The sequence below is a fragment of the Globicephala melas genome, chromosome 3 (assembly GCF_963455315.2).
Source record: "Globicephala melas chromosome 3, mGloMel1.2, whole genome shotgun sequence".
NCBI lineage: Eukaryota > Metazoa > Chordata > Mammalia > Artiodactyla > Delphinidae > Globicephala > Globicephala melas.
The window spans coordinates 158,422,282-158,441,318 of NC_083316.1; the positions used below are offsets into that span (position 1 = coordinate 158,422,282).

Sequence of the window (19,037 nt, forward strand, 5' to 3'; positions counted from 1 at the left end):
AGTTTACTTGCCTTAAAGCAGAGCTGGATTATTGTATCAAATGGCTTGGACAAGATTCTCTTATCTTAGTGCAGTTTCAGGAGGAGAGGTCAGGAGACGTGAGCAAGCAGATTCTATTCAAAGGGCCTGACCCATGCAAGCCTATCCAATTTGAGAGCCCACTTACCCTGAGAACATCCTGAGCTCTGCCTACCTCCCAGGCTCAGGGAGATGCAGAAGAGGGTGGAGGTTCTAGAAGCTCTGTTTGCATCTTTTTCCTTTTTAGCCTCAAAATGCAGTGTTGGTTTCCCTCAGGTTTCCTGGATGCTCGGATGTTTACTTCTTTGTGTTTTTTTTTTTTCTTTCCTGATTACACGAGTAGTAGATATTTGCAAAGTGTAGACAATTAGTCAAGTAGAGCAAAGTATGAAAAAAGATTGAAAAACTGCTCCCTGATGGAAATCTCTGCACTGGTCTACTTTTGTGTGTGTGTGAAATTTTCCATGAGAAGGTTAAAGACAAAAAAAGGAAAAGAAACCACTCAGCCAGGCCTGTGCGTTTGCTTGGTTTTGTGTGTGGCAAATGCGAGTCATGTAGTTTGGAGATGGTGTTGTCTGCAAAGCCAAAAATATTTACTGTCTGGCAGAATAACACCCCCTGCCCCAGCCCCCAAAGATAGCCCCGTCCTAATCCTCAGAACCTGTAAATAAACTGTGTTAGATGGCAAGGGAGAATTAAGGTTGCAGATGGAAGGAAGGTTGCTACTCTGCTGACCTTAAGATGGAGAGATGTTCCTGAATTATCCTGGTGGGTCCAGTGTAACCACAGGGGTCTTAAATGGGGAAGAGGGAAGGAGAAGTGTCAGAATCAGAGAGACTGCATCATGAGAGAGAGTCGACCAGCCATTGCTGGCTTGGACGATGGAGGAAGGGGACCACAAACCAAGGATGTGGGCAGCCTCTAAAAGCTGGAAAAGGCAGGGAAACGGATTCTCCCCTACAGCCTCTAGAAGGAGCCAGCTCTGCCGACACCTTGATTTTAGCCCATTGAGACCCATTTTGGACTTCTGACCTCCAGAACTGTAAGATAATAAATGTATTGTTTTAAGCCATGAAGTCTAGGGCCATTTGTCACAGCAGCCACAGGAAACTCATATAGGCCCCTGACTAAAAAAGCTTACCACCCTCTCTTTCAGATGCAGAGCTGCCCAATTAGAGCTTTCTGCCATGAAATACATGTGACATGTAGCTACTTGTGACTGGGGGACTGGGTTTTTCATTTTAACTCATTGAGATGGAAACTGAAATAGCCACAGGTGGCTAGTGGCTACTGAACAGATAGCAGAGGCCCTTGCTACTCAGAGTGTGGTCCAGAGACCAGCTACACAGGCTTCCCCTGGGAGCTGGTTAGAAACACAGAATCACAGTCTGAGCCCCCGGCCTGCTAAGTCGAATCCACACTTCGCCACAAGCCCCAGGGGATTCATGGGGACATCAGAGTCTGAGACACTGTGGTGGAAGCCACCATTCACTTCCACGCAAATAACTGACCATGGAACAACGGGAGGCAAGGCCCATTCTTAGCAGTTCTCAGGGTCGGATTTCCTAGACCACACGGAGTTTTTTGTTTTTTTAATTTTTAATGCTTCAAAGCATACTATTAGCCAAGTAGATAAACTAACAGCTATTGAATATCTACTACAGCCCAGACCCTTGACCATCTATTATGGACTGAACTGTGCCCTCCTCCAAATTCATACGTTGAAGCTGCAACTCCCAATTCAACTGTATGTGGAGACAGAACCTTTAAAGAGGTAACTAAGTTTAAATGAGGTCATAAGGGTGGGCTCCTGATCCAATATGGCTGGTGTCCTTATGAGAAGAGAGACCCCTGGACTTCCCTGGTGGCACAGTGATTGAGAATCTGCCTGCCAATGCACGGGACACGGGTTCAATCCCTGGTCCAGGAAGATCCCACATGCCGTGGATCAACTAAGCCCGTGTGCCACAACTACTGAGCCTGCACTCTAGAGCCCACGAACCACAACTACTGAGCCCACGTGCCACAACTACTGAAGCCCACATGCCTAGAGCCTGTGGTCCACAACAAGAGAAGCCACCACAATGACAAGCCTGTGCACCGCAACGAAGAGTAGCTGTCACTCGACGCAACTAGAAAAAGCCCGTGTGCAGCAACGAAGACCCAATGCAGCCAAAAATAAATAAATAAAACAAAATTTTAAAAATTAAAAAAAAAAAAAAGGAAGTGATCCCAGGGATGCACACAGAGGAAAGGCCACGTGAGGACACAGCAAGAAGGTGGTAATCTGCAAGCTGAGGAAAGAAGCCTCACCAGGAACCAACCCTACTGACACCCTGATTTTGGACTTGCAGTCTCCAGAAACCATGAGAAAAGAAATGTCTTTTGTTTAAGTCACCCAGTCTGTGACATTTTGTTATGGCAGCCCGAGCAGACTAAAACACCATCTCATTTAAGCCTCACAAAACCCTGTTGAGAATGTCTTTTAATAAATGTACTGACCCTGATGAAAAGACCACCACTTTTTGAGTACCTGCCCCACATCAGGCAGGTTATAGACACATGTCAAGGCTGTCTCTGTATCATAGACAAGGATATGGAGGCACAAACAAGCCAAGATGCTGCCCCATGTCACACTCTGTAAGTGACAGATACCAGGTCTGAGGCAGACCTCCATCTTGCTTTCCGCCACAACCCTCTTTTCCACTTTTTTCCCTGATTCACATAATAAACTCTAATTAGATGCACCCAAGCTTTACTCCCCCTAAAATAACTTCTACAAACTCCCCAAGCACAGTCTCTCTCTCTATGTATATGTGTGTGTGTGTGTGTGTGTGTGTGTGTGTGTATACACACACACATATATCCTTGTGGCCCATATGTACCACTAACAGCCACAGTAATGCAAACTAAACACAGATGAATATGATCCACCCATAAGATGTCTTTTTTTTTTAATCGTCTAGTCCAGGGGTTGGCAATCTTTCCACGAAAAGTCAGCCAGTCAACACGTTCACAGTTTTGTGGGTGAGATGGTCTCTGTCCCAAGGACTCAAGTCTGTCCTTGCAGCTTGAAAGCAGCCACTGACGATACACAAACAAATGGGTGTGACAGAGTTCCCATAAAACTGTATGGACAAAGAAACGTGAATTTCCTTCCATTTTCATCTTGATTTGTTTTTCAACCATTTAAAAACATACCATTCTGCCTTCTGGGCCATGAAGAGACAGGTGGTGGGCAGTAAAAAGACAGGCGGGGAGCCAGATGTGGGCAGCAGCTTGCTAATCCCTGGTCTAATCCAAAACCACCCAACTGGCCAAAAAGAAAGCCACAGAGCCAGACGATGATGAGCCCTTGCCATTTTCTTACTGAAAAATGTGGACTTTGAATTTCCAAATTCAATTCAATGCTACAGATCCCTTTGCCCACTTTCTTATCCAGGCACACCTGTTATTACCAAACTCATTTCTAGGAACTCTCTCAAGTGCCAGAAAGGGCCTTGAATGGGATAAAGTGCCTTCCTCTGCATAATGAAAATCAAGGGAATGGTGAAAACAAACCCCCCCAAAAAAAGAAACACCTTTTTTTTTTTTTAATAGCATGCCTTTTTTTTTTTTTTTTTTGCGGTACGCGGGCCTCTCACTGTTGTGGCCTCTCCCGTTGTGGAGCACAGGCTCCAGACGTGCAGGCTCAGCGGCCATGGTTCACGGGCCTAGCCGCTCCGCGGCGTGTGGGATCTTCCGGGACCAGGGCACGAACCCGTGTCCCCTGCATCGGCAGGCGGACTCTCAACCACTGCGCCACCAGGGAAGCCCAATAGCATGCCTTTTGCTTTATACACAAACAGCACTTGTCTTTCATCAATGCGGGAAAACATCAGGTTTTCCTGATGGTTTGTCAAATATTTCATAATCTCAAATTTGGTTAAGAAGGAGATAATAAAAATGGTTGACACGAAAAGGAAATGCCTCGTTGACTTTTCTAATCTAACCACTTCAGAGGAGAGCCAATCTCATTATCACATCTCTCACTGCTACTTAAGAGGAATCCCAGGGAGCCCGGAGAGATTTCTCCCCTAACTATCCAAAGAAGTAAAATTGGGTTTGCTCTGTTAACCACATCACTTGAAAATGGCCAGCTCCATTTTCAGCAAGTTTGTACATGTCTTTATTAAAATCCAGACCACAAGGCATGCAGACTATTTCACCTGAGTGGCTTTGGGAGGAAGGGGCACCTTGAGACCCTCCATCATCCCTTCGCTCAGGGGTCGGCGAATTTGTTCTGTAAATGGGCCAGACTGCCAGTATTTTCAGCTATGTGGGCCAGTCTCTGTCGCGACTCTACCACCGTAGCAGGAAAGCAGCCAAAGCAACCGTACAGAGCACATACCCAAAGGGGTGTGGCTGGGTACCGATAAAACAAGCAGTGGGCCAGACTTGGCTGGCAGGCCATAGTTTCCGAGTTCTGCTCTAGAGCATCTGGAACTGAAGTGCAACAAGAAACCTAGAGAAAGGAGACGGGGTTCACTCCTCAACACGGCAAGCGTGGACTAAGCAAAAGGGGGTATATCCAATATGAACCCCAAAGTTTGCATCCAGGGCTTGTGCTGCAAATTTCTATTTTCTTTTTGTTCTCCACGTGTGGCTTCTCACCTTGGCAGCAACTCTATGTAACATTCTCCAGGATGAGCAATAGTGGGCATTTATTTATTACTTAGATGGTGGTTAAGATCCTTAACTACCAAGGCCAAGGTGGAAAGCCAGCTGGTGTGATGTTAACTGCTGTTGCTTGCATAAAGAAACAGTTATCTGGGTGGAGCTGAAAACCTCATCCTTACTCACAGATTAAGCAAAGTTAATCTACTTAAGTGGCTGGGACATCGCTCCTAGTCAAAGATGATAGGGACTTAGAACCAAGGCCTTTGAGATGTATGTACGTATGTATGTATGCATAAACATACATACATAGGAACGAATGAACATTAAGTAAATAAAGACAAAGAAGTAAGTTGTCAAAGATGTGTTTTTGGGGGCTGGGGGTTCTTAGCCTAAAGCTGTCAACGTGGATTTCTCTTTTTTTTTTTAAATGCAAGTTTCTTTAATAAGTTTAGTCATTTTACCATCCTTTCTTTTTTTTTAAGGTGGACTGTTTTTTTATATCAGTTTTTTTGAAATATAATTTACAATGTTGTGTTAGTTTCAAGTGTACCACAAAGTGATTCAGTAATACATAAATATATACTATATATAGATTTTTCAGATTCCTTTCCATTATAGGTTATTACAAGATATTGAGTATGACTCTCTTTTTTTAAAGTGACCCCCAAAAGCCATTAGGGATGATACACTGAGGTGTTCATTGCTGTGTTATTTATAATAGACAAACACTAGAGATAACTCAAGTCTTCATCAGCTGGGGACTAGTTAAATTAATTATGGTATGTCCTTACAATGGCTTATTTGCAATTATTAAGAATGGTAAAAATACAGAAGTGTGCTCATATTATCAGGTGAGAAGAGCAGGCCAGAAGATACAAAGATACCATCTGGATAGAGAAAAGGTATCTACCATATCCAGTGCACATGCATAGAGAAAGAGCCAGAGGAATGTGTACCCAGAGTGATGCTCTCTGGGGAAAAGTGATTACGGGTGATTTTTTCCCTTACAGCAAAGCTGGACTTCATAATTTTTCTACAATGAACATGCATTGGTAGTAAGAAACTTTAAAACAAAATAAACAAAAGCCACTAAAGCTACAGTGGTAGTACATGACGATGTAGCCTTCCCGGGTACTCTGGGAAGTACCAGTGAGGGAAGCCAGCAAAGGTCACAACAATGGTGACCGCAGTGGCATTTATAACAGCGGATAAAGTACAAGTTCAAAGTACATATGAGAGGGCCAAGGTTAAAATGAGATTTATTGATGCTGCACGATAGTTAAAAATGAGACCCATGAAGCCTCTCTGGCAGCCCAGAAAATATGAAGGAAATGATGTCAAAATGAAAACAGCAGAGACTCACAGACATGGAAAAAAAAATTATGGTTACCAAAGGGGAAAGGAATAAATTAGGAGTTTGGGATTAACAGATACACACTACTATACATAAAATAGATAAACAACAAGGATCTACTGTATAGCACAGGGAACTACATTCAATACCTTGTAATAACCTATAATGGAAAAGAATAGGAAAAAGAATATATATATATATGTATAACAGAATCACTTTGCTGTACACCTGAAACATTGTAAATCAACTATATTTTAACTTAAAAAAAAAAAAAAGAAAACAGCAGAACCCAAACTGCCTTACCACTGTTGGAACTATGTCGAATATACCAATATGTATAAGAAAAATGCTAGAAAAGGAATGGGAAGACAGGAAAAGGTTTTCCATGCTGGAAATTGTTTCCAATTTTTTAAAATGATGTAATTGCTCCTTTAACTGTCTGTGTGTGGACTGCTTGAATGAATGTAGGCAAGAAGAGAGAAAATTCGGGCAGTGAGGACACCCATAGGTACTGAGTGCTTACTGGGCGCCACCCAGTCAAGCACCTGGCTCACCTTCAAGTTCACTGAACCTTTTAATAACACCAGTAGGTTTGACTTTCAGGCCCATTTTAAAGATGTGGAAACTGAGGCTTAGAGAGGAGAAATAACCAGCCAAGGCCCCATGAGCAAGAAGCAGAGATGGGATTTGAACCCACATCTAACTGACCCAGAACATGAGCACTTACAAGCTGTGGGACCCTAGGTACTCAAAATTCAAACTTGGGTAACCTTTGGTGCCAGTGTGGGTTCTTGAAAAGCCTCCTAAAGATGCACACCCATGAGTTGCCACTTTAAAAATGTATAGCAGCCTTTGATGTGCATCCCCCACAGCTCCACTGCTTATAAGAACTGAACAATGAGAAAATAGTTCTCTGGTGAAAAATACAATTATTGAAACAAAATCTCAATGACAGCATTCTCTCCTCCGAGCTCGATTCATCCCCACGACACACAAATGCCTCACCTCATTGAAACCTCAGCGCCGGTCTGAATAAGGCAGGGAGGTTTCCTCACATCATTCATATGGCTTGAGGACTGACCAGCCAAGATCTTGGCACGTCCATTCCTGCTGACAAGAACACCGACCTGCGAGAAGCTCGATTCAGCAGCCCTGTTCCCTGCTACTTACAAACCACGGGGTGATACTCGGCCCAGATTTGACAAGGGAATAATTACAGAAGCTATGAAGTAGAATGAATTAGCTGAGCAGCAAGACAAGTGGACTTGACCCTGGCCTAGCAAAATCCCACCATTATCACTAACTCGTTCGATTCTTCCAGGTGCAGCCCAAAATCGTATTTGCCCAATTCCTGCCCAACATTTATTGAACAAAAACTGAAAAGGAGTACCTAACATTGCCTCTTTTCTGACTTTTTGACAGCCTCCACAATAAATGAATCCTAGGTGTTTCCCAAAGTGTAATTTGAAACAACTCAAATTGACAGTTAACTTCTACAGTAGAAATTAATACAACATTTTAAATCAACTATATTCAATAATTAAAAAAAAACCTGATGAAAGTATCAAAAATAAAAAAAATTTACAAAGGACTTCTTGGTTAAAAAATGTATAAACAAAAGGTCCTTTTTAGAAATGAGCTTTATTTTCAATGCTCTTTAGTTCTAAGAGCCTGCATATTTATTCTTTCCTCCTACCAGGTTACCTGCAAGTTAGGATTTCAAAAACCACAACAAACAAATCAAACACCTGTAGGATCCAGGCACTGACCACCCAAGTGGTCATGTTGGCGATTAAACCAGGAATCCCTTTCAAAGAAGCTTCTATGCAAAATGCTGTATTTCCTCCAATGAGGCTTGTTTTTCAACCTTGAAATCATCCACTTGAAAAGCAGACCCCAAAACCCAAGCTTTCAGAACTGGGTCCCAATATCACCACATAAATCACTCTCATTCTAAAAACTATACAATTAATGGCCCCAAAAGTTACTTTAATAGAGGGCTTCAAGGCAAGGCAAAGTTTCTCATAAAACCGCCATCCGCCCTGCCAACCTCTCTGCACCTCTCTTCCACAGGAACCCATAACACTTCACCCTTCAAGTCCTGGGGACAACCTCAGCAGCATGGAGTGGCCAAGCAGAGCCCATTGGGATGGGGAAGGAATTTGGACACAGACCCAGCAACAATGAACTTGTTCATTCCTCACAAATGCAGTCCAATAAGAGGCTACATCAAACTTAAAAGCCAACCTTTCTGCTTCAGATCCCTGGATACAAAAGATTTTTAAAAATCTGTATAATTTGAACCGAAAAAGGATGGTTATTAAAAACAAACCAATAAATACCCAGATGGGTAAAAGTTTGGTAGAAGAGGGATTCTGATCTGATTAAACAATCTAGATACCACAGCCCCTCACATAAACACTCTTCAAACTCTTTTAAGTAGACAGCATTTCAAGGCAGAGATCAAAGTGAAAATATCTTTGAAAAGAAAACAGTGACGTGGCTGGGAAACTGTTCATCTTGGTGAACATTTTTTCCACCCACCACAAGCTTGGACTTTCTGGGAAGGTCACCGGTTTTCTGGTCAGAAACATTCTTGAAGTCGTCAGGAATGGAGGAAGAGACACTCTGAGAAGGTGTGTTTCCGGTTCTGTACCTGGAGCTCAGGAGCCAAAGAGCCTGGAAAAGTCAGAGGGCAGAAACATCCATGAGGATGGGAAGCGGTTGCCTTGAAAACACTTTCAGGAAATATTTTCTGGTTACTATCACTAAGATCATTTTACATCATTTTCTGATTTTGTAAGTAACTCTGTCACACAACAATGTGAACACACTTACCGCTGCCAAACTGTACACTTAAAAAAAAAGTAACTCTTTTAAAAAGTATCTACTTGGTATGAATCTGTAACATTTTATTTTAGCCCATTCTCTATCACTGCAAATCAGTGGTGACTTTCATAAATAAAAAGACCTTTGAGTAAACAAACGATTATTAGAGATAACTCTGTTAACTGAAGAAAATCTGGAATAGAAAAGGCCTAGAAACTGTATAAATGTTCATGAAGTTTGGGAATAGGTTATGATACAGGCCTACAGGGGAAAACCACAGAATTGTTAAAAAGATACACAGTTGGCCCTTGAACAACACAGATTTAAACAGCGCCAGCCCACTTATACGTGGATTTTTTTCAATAGTAAATACTGCGGTACTACACAATCCAAGGTTGGTTGAATCGATGGAAGCAGGACTGCAGATACGGATGGCCAACTGTAAAGTTATACTCAGATTTTCGACTGTGAGGTGGGTCGGCACCCCTAACTCCTGTGTTGTTCAAGGCTCAATTGTATATGGGAACTCTCTGTGTTACCTTTGCAACGTTTCTATACATCTACACTCTTTCCAAAATAAAAAGGTTATTTGAAAAAATAACAACAGATGGGGCAGGAACAACTGGGTCACCACATGCAAGAGAATGAAGTTGGATCCCTACCTCACACCATATACGAAAATTAACTCAAAGTGGATCACAGACCTACTATTAAAACTATAAAACTTTTAGAAGAAAACTTAGGTGTAAATCCTTATAATCTTGGGTTAGGCAATGACTTCTTAGCTATAACACAAAAAGAACAAGCAACAGAAGAAACAGATACATTGGACTTAATCAAAATTGTAGGACTTTGCACTTCAAATGACACCATCAAAAAACTGAAAAGATGGGCTTCCCTGGTGGCGCAGTGGTTGAGGGTCTGCCTGCCGATGCAGGGGACGCGGGTTTGTGCCCTGGTTCAGGAGGATCCCGCATGTCGCGGAGTGGCTGGGCCCGTGAGCCATGGCTGCTGAGCCTGCGCGTCCGGAGCCTGTGCTCCGCGACGGGAGAGGCCACAGCAGTGAGAAGCCCGTGTACCAGAAAAAAAACAAAAAAAACAACAAAAAAAACAAAACTGAAAAGACAATCCACCAAATGGGAGGAAATACTTGCAAATCATATATCCGATAAGGGACTGGTATCCAAAACATAAAAAGAACTACAATTCAGTAATAACCTAACTAAAAAATGGGCAAAGGATCTGAAGACATTTCACCAAAGAAGATATACAAATGGCCAATGAACACATGAAAGCTCAATTTCATTAACCATTGGGGAAATGCAAATCAACCTTCACATCCACTAGGATGGCTATAATCAAAAAAACTGACAATAGCAAGTATTGGCAAGGATGTGGGGAAACTGGACCCCTCATACCCTGCTGATGGGAATGAAAATTACTGCAGCTACTTTGGAAAATAGTCTGGCAGTTCCACGAAAGGATAAATATAGTTACCATATGACCCAGCAATTCCACTCCTGGTTATATACCAGAGAACTGAAAACTTAAGTCTGCACAAAAACTTGTACACAGATGCTTATATCAGCATTATTCAAAATGGAAACACTGCAAATATCCATCAACTGATGAGCAGATAAACAAACTGTGGCATATCCATAGAATGGACTATTATTCAGCCACAGAAAGGAATGAAATACTGATAAACACTACAACATGGAAGAGTCTAGAAGACATTATGCTGAATGCAGGAGGCCAGACACAAAAAGCCATATACTGTATGATTCCATCAACATGAAATACCCAGAACAGGCAAATCCATAGAGACAGAAAGGAGATCAATGGTTGCCCAAGGCTGCGTGAAGGAGGAATGGGAAGGAAATGCTTAATGGGTACTGGGTTTCCCTTTGAGGGGGATGAAAATAGTCTAGAATTAGAGAGTAGTGACGGTTGCACAACCATAGGAAAATACTACAGAATACTGAATTGTGAAGACTGACTTCCACTTTTTACTTATTAAAACCCTTTTCCATGGTTTGACACTCTCATTTTCTCCCTATCTTCTCCCCGCCCATACTTTTTTAATGAAGATTTCAACATATATAGAAGAGTTATAACAGTTCAGCAAACACCTACATACGCACCACCTGCAATTAATGCTTTGCTTTACTGTGTATCTATCCATTGATCCATCTACTTTATTTTTCATGTTTCAAAGTCGCAGATATCAGTGCCCTTGGTCTCTAAATGTTCAGACACCTTTCTCCCTGTATTTCAAGTTTTTTATGACTTTTTGAAATTTCCAATTGAGCTCAGCTCCAACAATACAGAAATGAGTACATGGAATAGTAAACTATCCCTTGAGCCCACTAACTTCCTCAGCAGTCACAGCACAGTCACCTCCGTGGACAGTCTGGAGTAGATCCTTCCAACTCTCTCACTGGAAGTTATTTCCCTCACACACCCACTCAGCACTTATTCAATGTTTACTACGTGCAAGTCACAACTGACACCAGAGTGTGCATACAGGTGACACCCGACCTTCTTTACTTTCAAACCATTCTCCTGTGTAGACAGAACCTTCAGGCACGTTATCAATGATGGTGTTTTGTCAGTTGGTCGTATGGGTGTCCTTCGAGTTACCTGACTCTTCTCCTATTCTTGGAGACTTAGGTGATTTCCAGTTTTTGATATCCTGAAAAAGCCAGTCACTGCCTCCCTGACAGAGCCCGTTCTAGAGAAAAGCTTCCCTTACTCACGGCATGTGCTGAAAGAGCTGGCCTAGGTCAGGGACCTGTAAAAAGCCACACAGTAAGTAGTTCAGGCTTTGTAAGCCTGTCAAAATGGTCCAACCTTGCCATTGTAGTGCAAAAGCAGTGACAGACATGGGCTCCATTCATGAAAACTTCATTCATGAAAATAGGCAGAGGCCCATGCCCATGGGCTGTGGTTTGCTGACCCCTGACCTAAGTGGCTGGAAGCAGGAACCCCCAATCCAAGTAGATCTGGGTGACACCTGCATACTCCCAGAAATCAAAATCAGGACACTGGGCTACTGGCTAAGCTAGCCTTGGGCTGAGCTGGGAGGTCACAAAGCCTGAGGCTACCATCCTGGTCACAGGCCAGCAGGTAGAGCAGTAGAAGTAGCTAGTCAGGTAAGAGAGGACGATGAACCCAACGGACAGAAAAGAACAAAATGATGATACCACACCGAGTTCTTCTCTGCCCCAGGACCTTTGCCAATGCTGCTTCTGGTGCTACTGTGCCTCTCTCCAGCTCTGCAAATGGCAGGCTTTCCTCTCGTTCTGTAGGTCTTGATTTGAATGGCATCTTCTCAGAGGACCTCTCCCTGACCCTCCTAAACTGGGAGCCCCCTTCCAATTCTCCATCTCACAACCGATTTTTCCCCCTATTTGTTTATTTTACATCCCTGTTATTCTGTGCATTCGCTGAAGGCAGGGACTATGGCTGTTTCGGTCTCAACTGTAATCTCAGAGCACAGCCCTCAAAAGACAGTTTTGAATAAATAAATGAATGAATGGATAGGTGGGAATCTAGAGAGACAAAGGCTGGAGGAGCCCCCCAACACTTCTACTTCCTGTGACAGCTAGTTATACTTCGTACACTCTTCTGCAAATTCCTTGATCTCTTCATGAGCCCTCTCTGTACCTAGGCAGGCCTCATCTGAGCTCCCAAAGAGGGTCTCTCTGGGCATACACTACAGCCCTCATTCTGGGCTCTAAAATACTCTCCAGCAGCACAGAAACCCCTCCTCCCCCGATCTCCTAAGTCCTGGAATCATCCCCTCAAACAGCCACTGGGCTGGCAGAAGGACCACACAGCAACCCCAAATTCAGCATCTCAATGACTCAAGACAGCCAACTTTTCACTCTCTTCCTCTTTAGGGGAAGCACATGGAGATGGGCACAGCCTGGCCCAGAACCCCAGGTTCTCCTTGTTTTTTTCCCCTGAGTCTGTTTACTATGAGTCTCATAATTCACTAACAGCATGGTCTTGACACTGAAAGGAAAACCAATCCAATTGGATATTTTTAGTCTAATGAGAAAATAAAATAGGCATAAAAAGCAGAAATAAAGCCTGAATGCACTCCTGCTGGCTTCCAGCAGGCTGGGAGCAAGACCCAGCAGCACGCTGGCCTTTCAAGACGTATTTTCCACTTTGGCCAACGCCAAGTATAGGCTAAGCACAATCAACAGAGTCGGCGAGAGGTGATGGAGCCATGGGCTCAGGGGAAGGCATCTCTTGGCAGCCTCTGCTGAGGCACCACGCACAGCCAGGACTTGAAGAACGCCATGTTCCAATCGAAGCTCCAGCCTGGACTGCGGTGACATAGTTTAATTCCTTCAGACCCCAGTTTCCTCTCTAGTGTGGAGAGTTCTTACTTTGAAAGCAGAAAGCATGACACAAAAGTGCAGACTGGGAGGACAGAAAACGACCATCAGAGGTTCATTCTGGAGAGCGACCCTGAGGATAATGACAATGAAGGAGAGAGGCGGGCTGGACTTACACGATCATGCAGAACATCATGAAGACATTCCATAGGGCGATGAAGATTCGAAAATATCTGAGGCTCAGCAAGAACTCCCGGATGTTGTCACCTGGAAGGTCAGAAAGCATTTTCACAAGCAGTGCTAACATTTCTGTTGTCACGGCTGCAGTGTGCTTCTGCCCACCCCACACCCACTGCCCCCATGTTCCAATGGCAGCATGGCTTTTCATTTGGGCCACCTCTGTTCCCCAGCCCTGAGCACTCAGGCTATAGCTGCCACTGACCAACCCCCTGAGAGGACCAAGCACTCAGCCTCTGATTGGCTCAGGGAAGGGCACGTGACCCCAGTCTGTCCAATGAGAGCCAGCCCTGGGACTTTTGCCCGAACTACCAGGAAAGAGGCACTTGCTTTCTGCCAGGCTAGCTGGACTGCAAAGATGTAAGCCCAGTCCTCTAAGGCAGGGTGCAAACCATGGCCTGTAGGCCAAAGCTGGCCTCTGCCACCTATTTCTGTATAGCCCATGAATGAAGAATGTTTTTTATACTTTTTAATGGTTAAAAAAAAAAGCCAACAAATTATTTTGTGAGCCACAAAAATTACATGAAACTCAAATTTCAACAGCCATAAAGTTTTATTAAAATACAGCTATGCCCACTCATTTACATATTATCCATGACTACTTTCAACTTACAGAGGTGAACTGTTGCACCAGAGACTCTATGGCCCACAAAGCCTAAACTATTTATCATCTGGCCTTCTACAGAAAAATGTGCCAAGCCCTGCTCTAGGGTCATCTTTGTCAACACAAGCCAGCCTGATAGTAAAACCAATCAGGAGGAAAAGAGAGCTGGGGAGGGTCACAAGCTGGAGAGCCAGTTTAAGCCCTGAATCCACGTGTGCCCGAGGACCATTCTACGCTTCGATGTTTCAATTTGCTTTAACCACTTTGAGCTGGTTTTCAGAGTTTACAACTGAAAAAGCATACTAATTCAGGCAAGCAAAATGGGAGTTCTGCTTTGGTGACGACCAGCTCTAGTCCCCTCTGATGCCAAGGAACAGAAACCACCCCAAGAAGAGGGAATTTGGTACATTAAGACTCCAGAGGGACTTCCCTGGTGGCACAGTGGTTAAGAATCTGCCTGCCAATGCAGGGGACACGGGTTCGTGCCCTGGTCGGGGAAGATCCCACATGCCGTGGAGCAACTGAGCCCGTGTGCCACAAATACTGAGCCTGCACTCTAGAGCCCGCAAACCACAACTACTGAGCCCATGCACCTACAGCCCGTGTTCTGCAACAAGAGAAGCCACCACAATGAGAAGCCCACACACTGCAACGAAGAGTACCCACCCCCGCCGCAACTAGAGAAAGCCTGGGTGCAGTAACGAAGACCCAACGCAGCAATTAATTAATTAATTAAAAACAAAAAAAGACTCTAGAGACTCGGGTTCCAGGACCTTCCTCTGGGGTTTTGAATTGATTGCCCAGCCTCTTGAGGCCTCCAGAATGAAATGAATGGATCCAGATTACATGATCTACAAGGGTGTTACCCAAAGTGTCATCCACAGACCAGAGCTGGAACACTGGGAAGCTCAGAAACTTCCACAGCAACCCAACATGACCGCCACCTGGCACTGCTGCACCATCCAAGCGCATGAAGAGCACAAGTTGCTCTACATGGTTTAGACAAGTCCAGTGTTGTCCAAGCCACGGGGTTAGCAACACGTAGCATAGCCTATATAAGTGTTGGCCCAGCACAGACTGCAAATGTCAGACAGATCCGTTCCCAGAATGTCTGCAAGGCACTGCTTGGCAAGGCCCTTCTCTGAGCCCAGGATCACAAAAATGGCCTCTCTTACCATGAACAAACGCTGACTAAAGGCTACTCATCCCACGGAGTAGCTGAGTGCAGGGGATACAGGAAGGAATGAGACACGTGCCCCTGCCTTAAGGAGCTCACAGGGAGGACAAATACCAATATAAAAGCAAGTAACCACACACCTGATTATTCACTAGGACAAGTGCCATGGGAGCTGTAATGGGGGAACCCAACCTGGCATGCATCGGGAGGCAGGTGGGGTCAGAAGAAGACTCACTGGGAAAGTGTGTGAACTCCAACCTTAAACGTGAGCTGGGGACTTCCCTGGTGGTGCAGTGATTAAGAATCTGCCTGCCAATGCAGGGGACACGGGTTTGATCCCTGGTCCAGGAAGATCCCACATGCCGTGGAGCAACTAAGCCCATGCGCCATGACTACTGAGGCTGTGCTCTAGAGCCCACACGCCTAGAGCCCATGCTCCACAACAAGAGAAGCCACCGCATTGAGAAGCCCACACACTGCAACGAAGAGTAGTCCCGGCTTCCCGTAACTAGAGAAAGCCAGCGCACAGCAACAAAGACCCAATGCAGCCAAAAAAAACGTGGGCTGGAGTTTACTGACCTTCCACACAAGTGACCTGGGCCTACATATGCCCCAGTTTCCTCCTGTGTAAATGGGGATGATGGGGGACTGGGAAGGCTGCAGTACGGTGCCTGATATATAGGACACTCTCAATAAATGAAGCCACTGTGATATTAGGGGTCAGCCAGGCAGAGGATGGAGGGAGAGGAGCATGATCTACAGGGGCAACTGCCAACACAGAGTCCTAGTTTGAAGGAGCCTAGCAGGGAGCCCCCGATCAGAGGGAAGCCACCGTTCTGACTATCCTTGTCACCAATGCTCCCGCCACTTTCGAGCCCACGTGGCCAATTTCCCACCTACCATAGCTCCAACTCAGATCTATAGATCACATCCCCAGGGGCTGGAATAGTGCCTTCCACGTAGTGGGTAAGCAACGTATACAGCTGCTGAATGAATGCATGAATGAACAGAAGGACAGTCTAGTGATTGAGAGGACAACCTCTGAGGTCAGAAAAACCCAGGCTCAAATCCCAATGCTGTCGCTGATTTGCTGTGTGGCCACAAACAAGTTGAGCCACATCTCTGAGCCTGAGTTTCCTCATCTGTAAAATGGGAAAATGCTCCTTACCTTTTAGGAATGGAGGTGGAGTGAAACACCCATAGGAAGTACCTAACAAGGCAGCCACCACCTGGCAGGCCCCCAGTAAAGGGGAGCTGTCAGACTGCCTTCAGATTCGCTGCCCCTTAGGGTTCCTATAGTCCTCATGCAATGCTCCATCATAGCACCCACCACCTTGGCTGCAATGCCACCTCCTCAGAGGGCCTTCCCTCCACACAGCCCAGCCAGAGCAGCAACCCCATCGCTATCCTCCCGACATCTTCTTCACTGTGTGTTCCTTGTTTAGGGACTGTTTGTCCCACCCCATAGGAGTACAACCCAAAGGCAGGAATTACTTCTGTCTTGTTCCCTGCTGTGTCCCCAGCATCTAGCACAGTGGCTGGTACATAATAGGTATTCAATAAATGTTTGGTGAATGAATGAATGAATGGATACAATAGTCACGTACAGGTCCCATTAGACTCCAAATAGTCACATGTGTCAATTTAGCAGGAAGTATATATTCTAGGGCCTCCAGGGGCCAGTCATGTGAAATGATACAAAGAAAAGGGGGCAGGGGCTGGGATGAGGTAGAGGCCACAGGCCCGGTTTCAGTGGGGTCCTGCTTCTCAACTCCTATTCAACAGGTGTCAAAAGGTCGCTTGAACCCCAAGTTGTAGAATGTTCCAATTTTTCTTGAAAAATCATACATCTGAATCTTTATATGACATCTCCTGATTTATCTGAAAGCTAATCTAATTGAAAATTAAACAAACAGGTCTACAGCATTCTGGAAACAATAGGCTGTTCATTCATTCGCTCATTCATTCATTCATGCTGGAATGCTGGAACTGCAAGGACACAGATGAGCCAAAACAAGCTGGAGCCTCTTCTCTGGAGCTTAAGGTCAAGTGTGAGAGCTAGATATTAGCCAGATGACAGCATACATAAAAGAAAATTATAACTGTAAGAAGTGATATGAGTGCTGACCTACGCAGGGAGGTCTGGTAGGAGAAAGCAGTGGATGACAGAGGTGGGTAGAAGGAACAGCACAAACTCAGGCACACGCGCGCGCACACACACACACACACACACACACCCCTAAAAGAAAACTGGTGAAAAAGAACTGTCCTCTCTGAAATGTACCAATTCCAGAGTACAGAAAGGAGACCTTACCTGTGCTGGGCTCCCTCGACTCCTCCCCAAAGCCTTGCGTGTCCTTCTTTTTCCTACAAACAGAAGCAGACAGCGACCACTTTCAATAGGACAAACAGACCACTTAGTCCCCGGGCCCTGATCCCCAGCTCAGAGGGGAGCTCTAGCCCTACCGTTGGTTTGCTGTGTGACCTCTTTTGCGCGGTTCAGTGATGTTCCCTGGGCCACCCCTTGCCCAGCCAATCACAGCCATGCCTGCAGCCACCGACGGGGTGGAGAGAGTGGTTCGAGGCAGCCAGCTGCGGGGCTGCGGGTACAGATTAGGGCTAAGAGATTCTCAGGGGATGGGTCTGAGGCTCTCATGGGTGCGAGCAGAGGGATTCCGGGGGAACTGAGAGTCCGGAGTTCAAATCTCGGCGGCGCGGAGAGTCACAAAAGGATGGACCCGGTTGGAGGCGGAACTTGGGGCTGGGACCTGGGGGCGGGGCCGGCGGCGTAGGCCGGGCTCACGCTCGCGAAGGCGGGGCTACGGGTCCCCCGGATGGAGCCACGGTCCAACGCGGCCTACTCACAGCTTAAAGTTGAGCACCGCCCCGGCGTTCATCAACAGCGTCCTGCAGAGGGAGAATGCGGTTACCTGGACCGCCCCCACCCTGTCGGGCCCTCACGTCCCATCCTCTGGTCCCCCTAATTACCCAAACAGCAGGATGTCCCCGATCATTGTTACTGCCGGAGCGTCCGTCCGAACAGGAAGCGGAAGCCTCGGGAAGGGAGGGGAGAGGAACACGAGCCAACCAATCTCGAAGCAGCTCTAGAGAGGGCTGGACCAATCAAAGACCAAGGCAGGCAGGGTCCCGCCTTCTGCAGGCCAAGCCCCCTAAAGAAAGAGCGAGCGCCGCTCCTTGCTAGGAAGGCCTGGGGAGGGTAACCAAGAAAGGGCGGGGCGGCATCATGACGTCACCCAGGGGCGGAGCCATCTGGGGGCAGGGTTGGGTAACGGATTGGAAGCCTTTCGCGCATGCGTGAGAGACCAGCCAGCCAGAGCACTAGCCTTCTGCTGGGCTGGGCTCTCGGATGCGGCTTCTAGAGAAACGGTGCGCCCTGATCACTGAAATGCATAGGGGAATGAGTCCTGATGCAGTGGGCTCTACCGGGCATGGACGCCCCGACTGTTGCATTCCAAAAGGGCCTCCTCCTGGGCCCCACGGAAGGCGGGATCCCCACTAGGCAGGCACTACCCGGGGCGGGGGTCCCGACTGAGCGGTTCCCTAGGAGGACGGGATTCCTTGCGCGGCACAGAAGTCATGATTTACAGAGGGCTGGGATCATGACAGCTCGATAGAGGACGGGGGTCCTGACCGAATGGACCCTATGGGGCACGGGAGTATGTGGTTCACAACTGATCTGGTCCCACGGGGGATGGAGGTCCGGATCCAAGGGCTCCACAGAGGACTTGGGTCCTGATCAGCCCCACAGGAACGCGGTCCTGATTGGTCCGTCCCGCCTGGGTGGGC

At 46.1% G+C, this 19,037-nt stretch overlaps 1 protein-coding gene across 2 annotated transcripts; it reads right to left on the minus strand.

The window, feature by feature from the left end:
• Positions 1 to 314: 314 nt before the first annotated feature.
• SMIM7 (small integral membrane protein 7) lies at positions 315 to 18,308 on the minus strand. 2 transcript variants are annotated; one of them, XM_030880227.3, is made up of 5 exons: positions 18,219 to 18,308; positions 18,096 to 18,137; positions 17,545 to 17,597; positions 13,389 to 13,479; positions 315 to 8,710 (listed from the first exon to the last, which is right to left on the minus strand). In XM_030880227.3, exons 1-5 carry the CDS (start codon positions 18,242 to 18,244, stop codon positions 8,695 to 8,697), a joined length of 228 nt encoding a protein of 75 aa, XP_030736087.1. In that variant the 5' UTR covers positions 18,245 to 18,308; the 3' UTR covers positions 315 to 8,694. The 2 variants fall into 2 exon arrangements, with proteins under 2 accessions (XP_030736087.1, XP_069901401.1); XM_070045300.1 differs by lacking the exons at positions 18,096 to 18,137; positions 18,219 to 18,308 and adding an exon at positions 17,697 to 18,006.
• Positions 18,309 to 19,037: the final 729 nt, after the last annotated feature.

Excerpts from the sequence above, each read along its gene's own strand:
- SMIM7 (XM_070045300.1), bottom strand. The coding sequence starts at position 17,776 with ATGGCTGTGATTGGCTGGGCAAGGGGTGGCCCAGGGAACATCACTGAA. Across the intron at positions 17,598-17,696 it reads GGTCACACAGCAAACCAACG|GAAAAAGAAGGACACGCAAG; the intron begins GTAGGGCTAGAG and ends TTCTGTTTGTAG. Across the intron at positions 13,480-17,544 it reads GTCGAGGGAGCCCAGCACAG|GTGACAACATCCGGGAGTTC; the intron begins GTAAGGTCTCCT and ends CTGACCTTCCAG.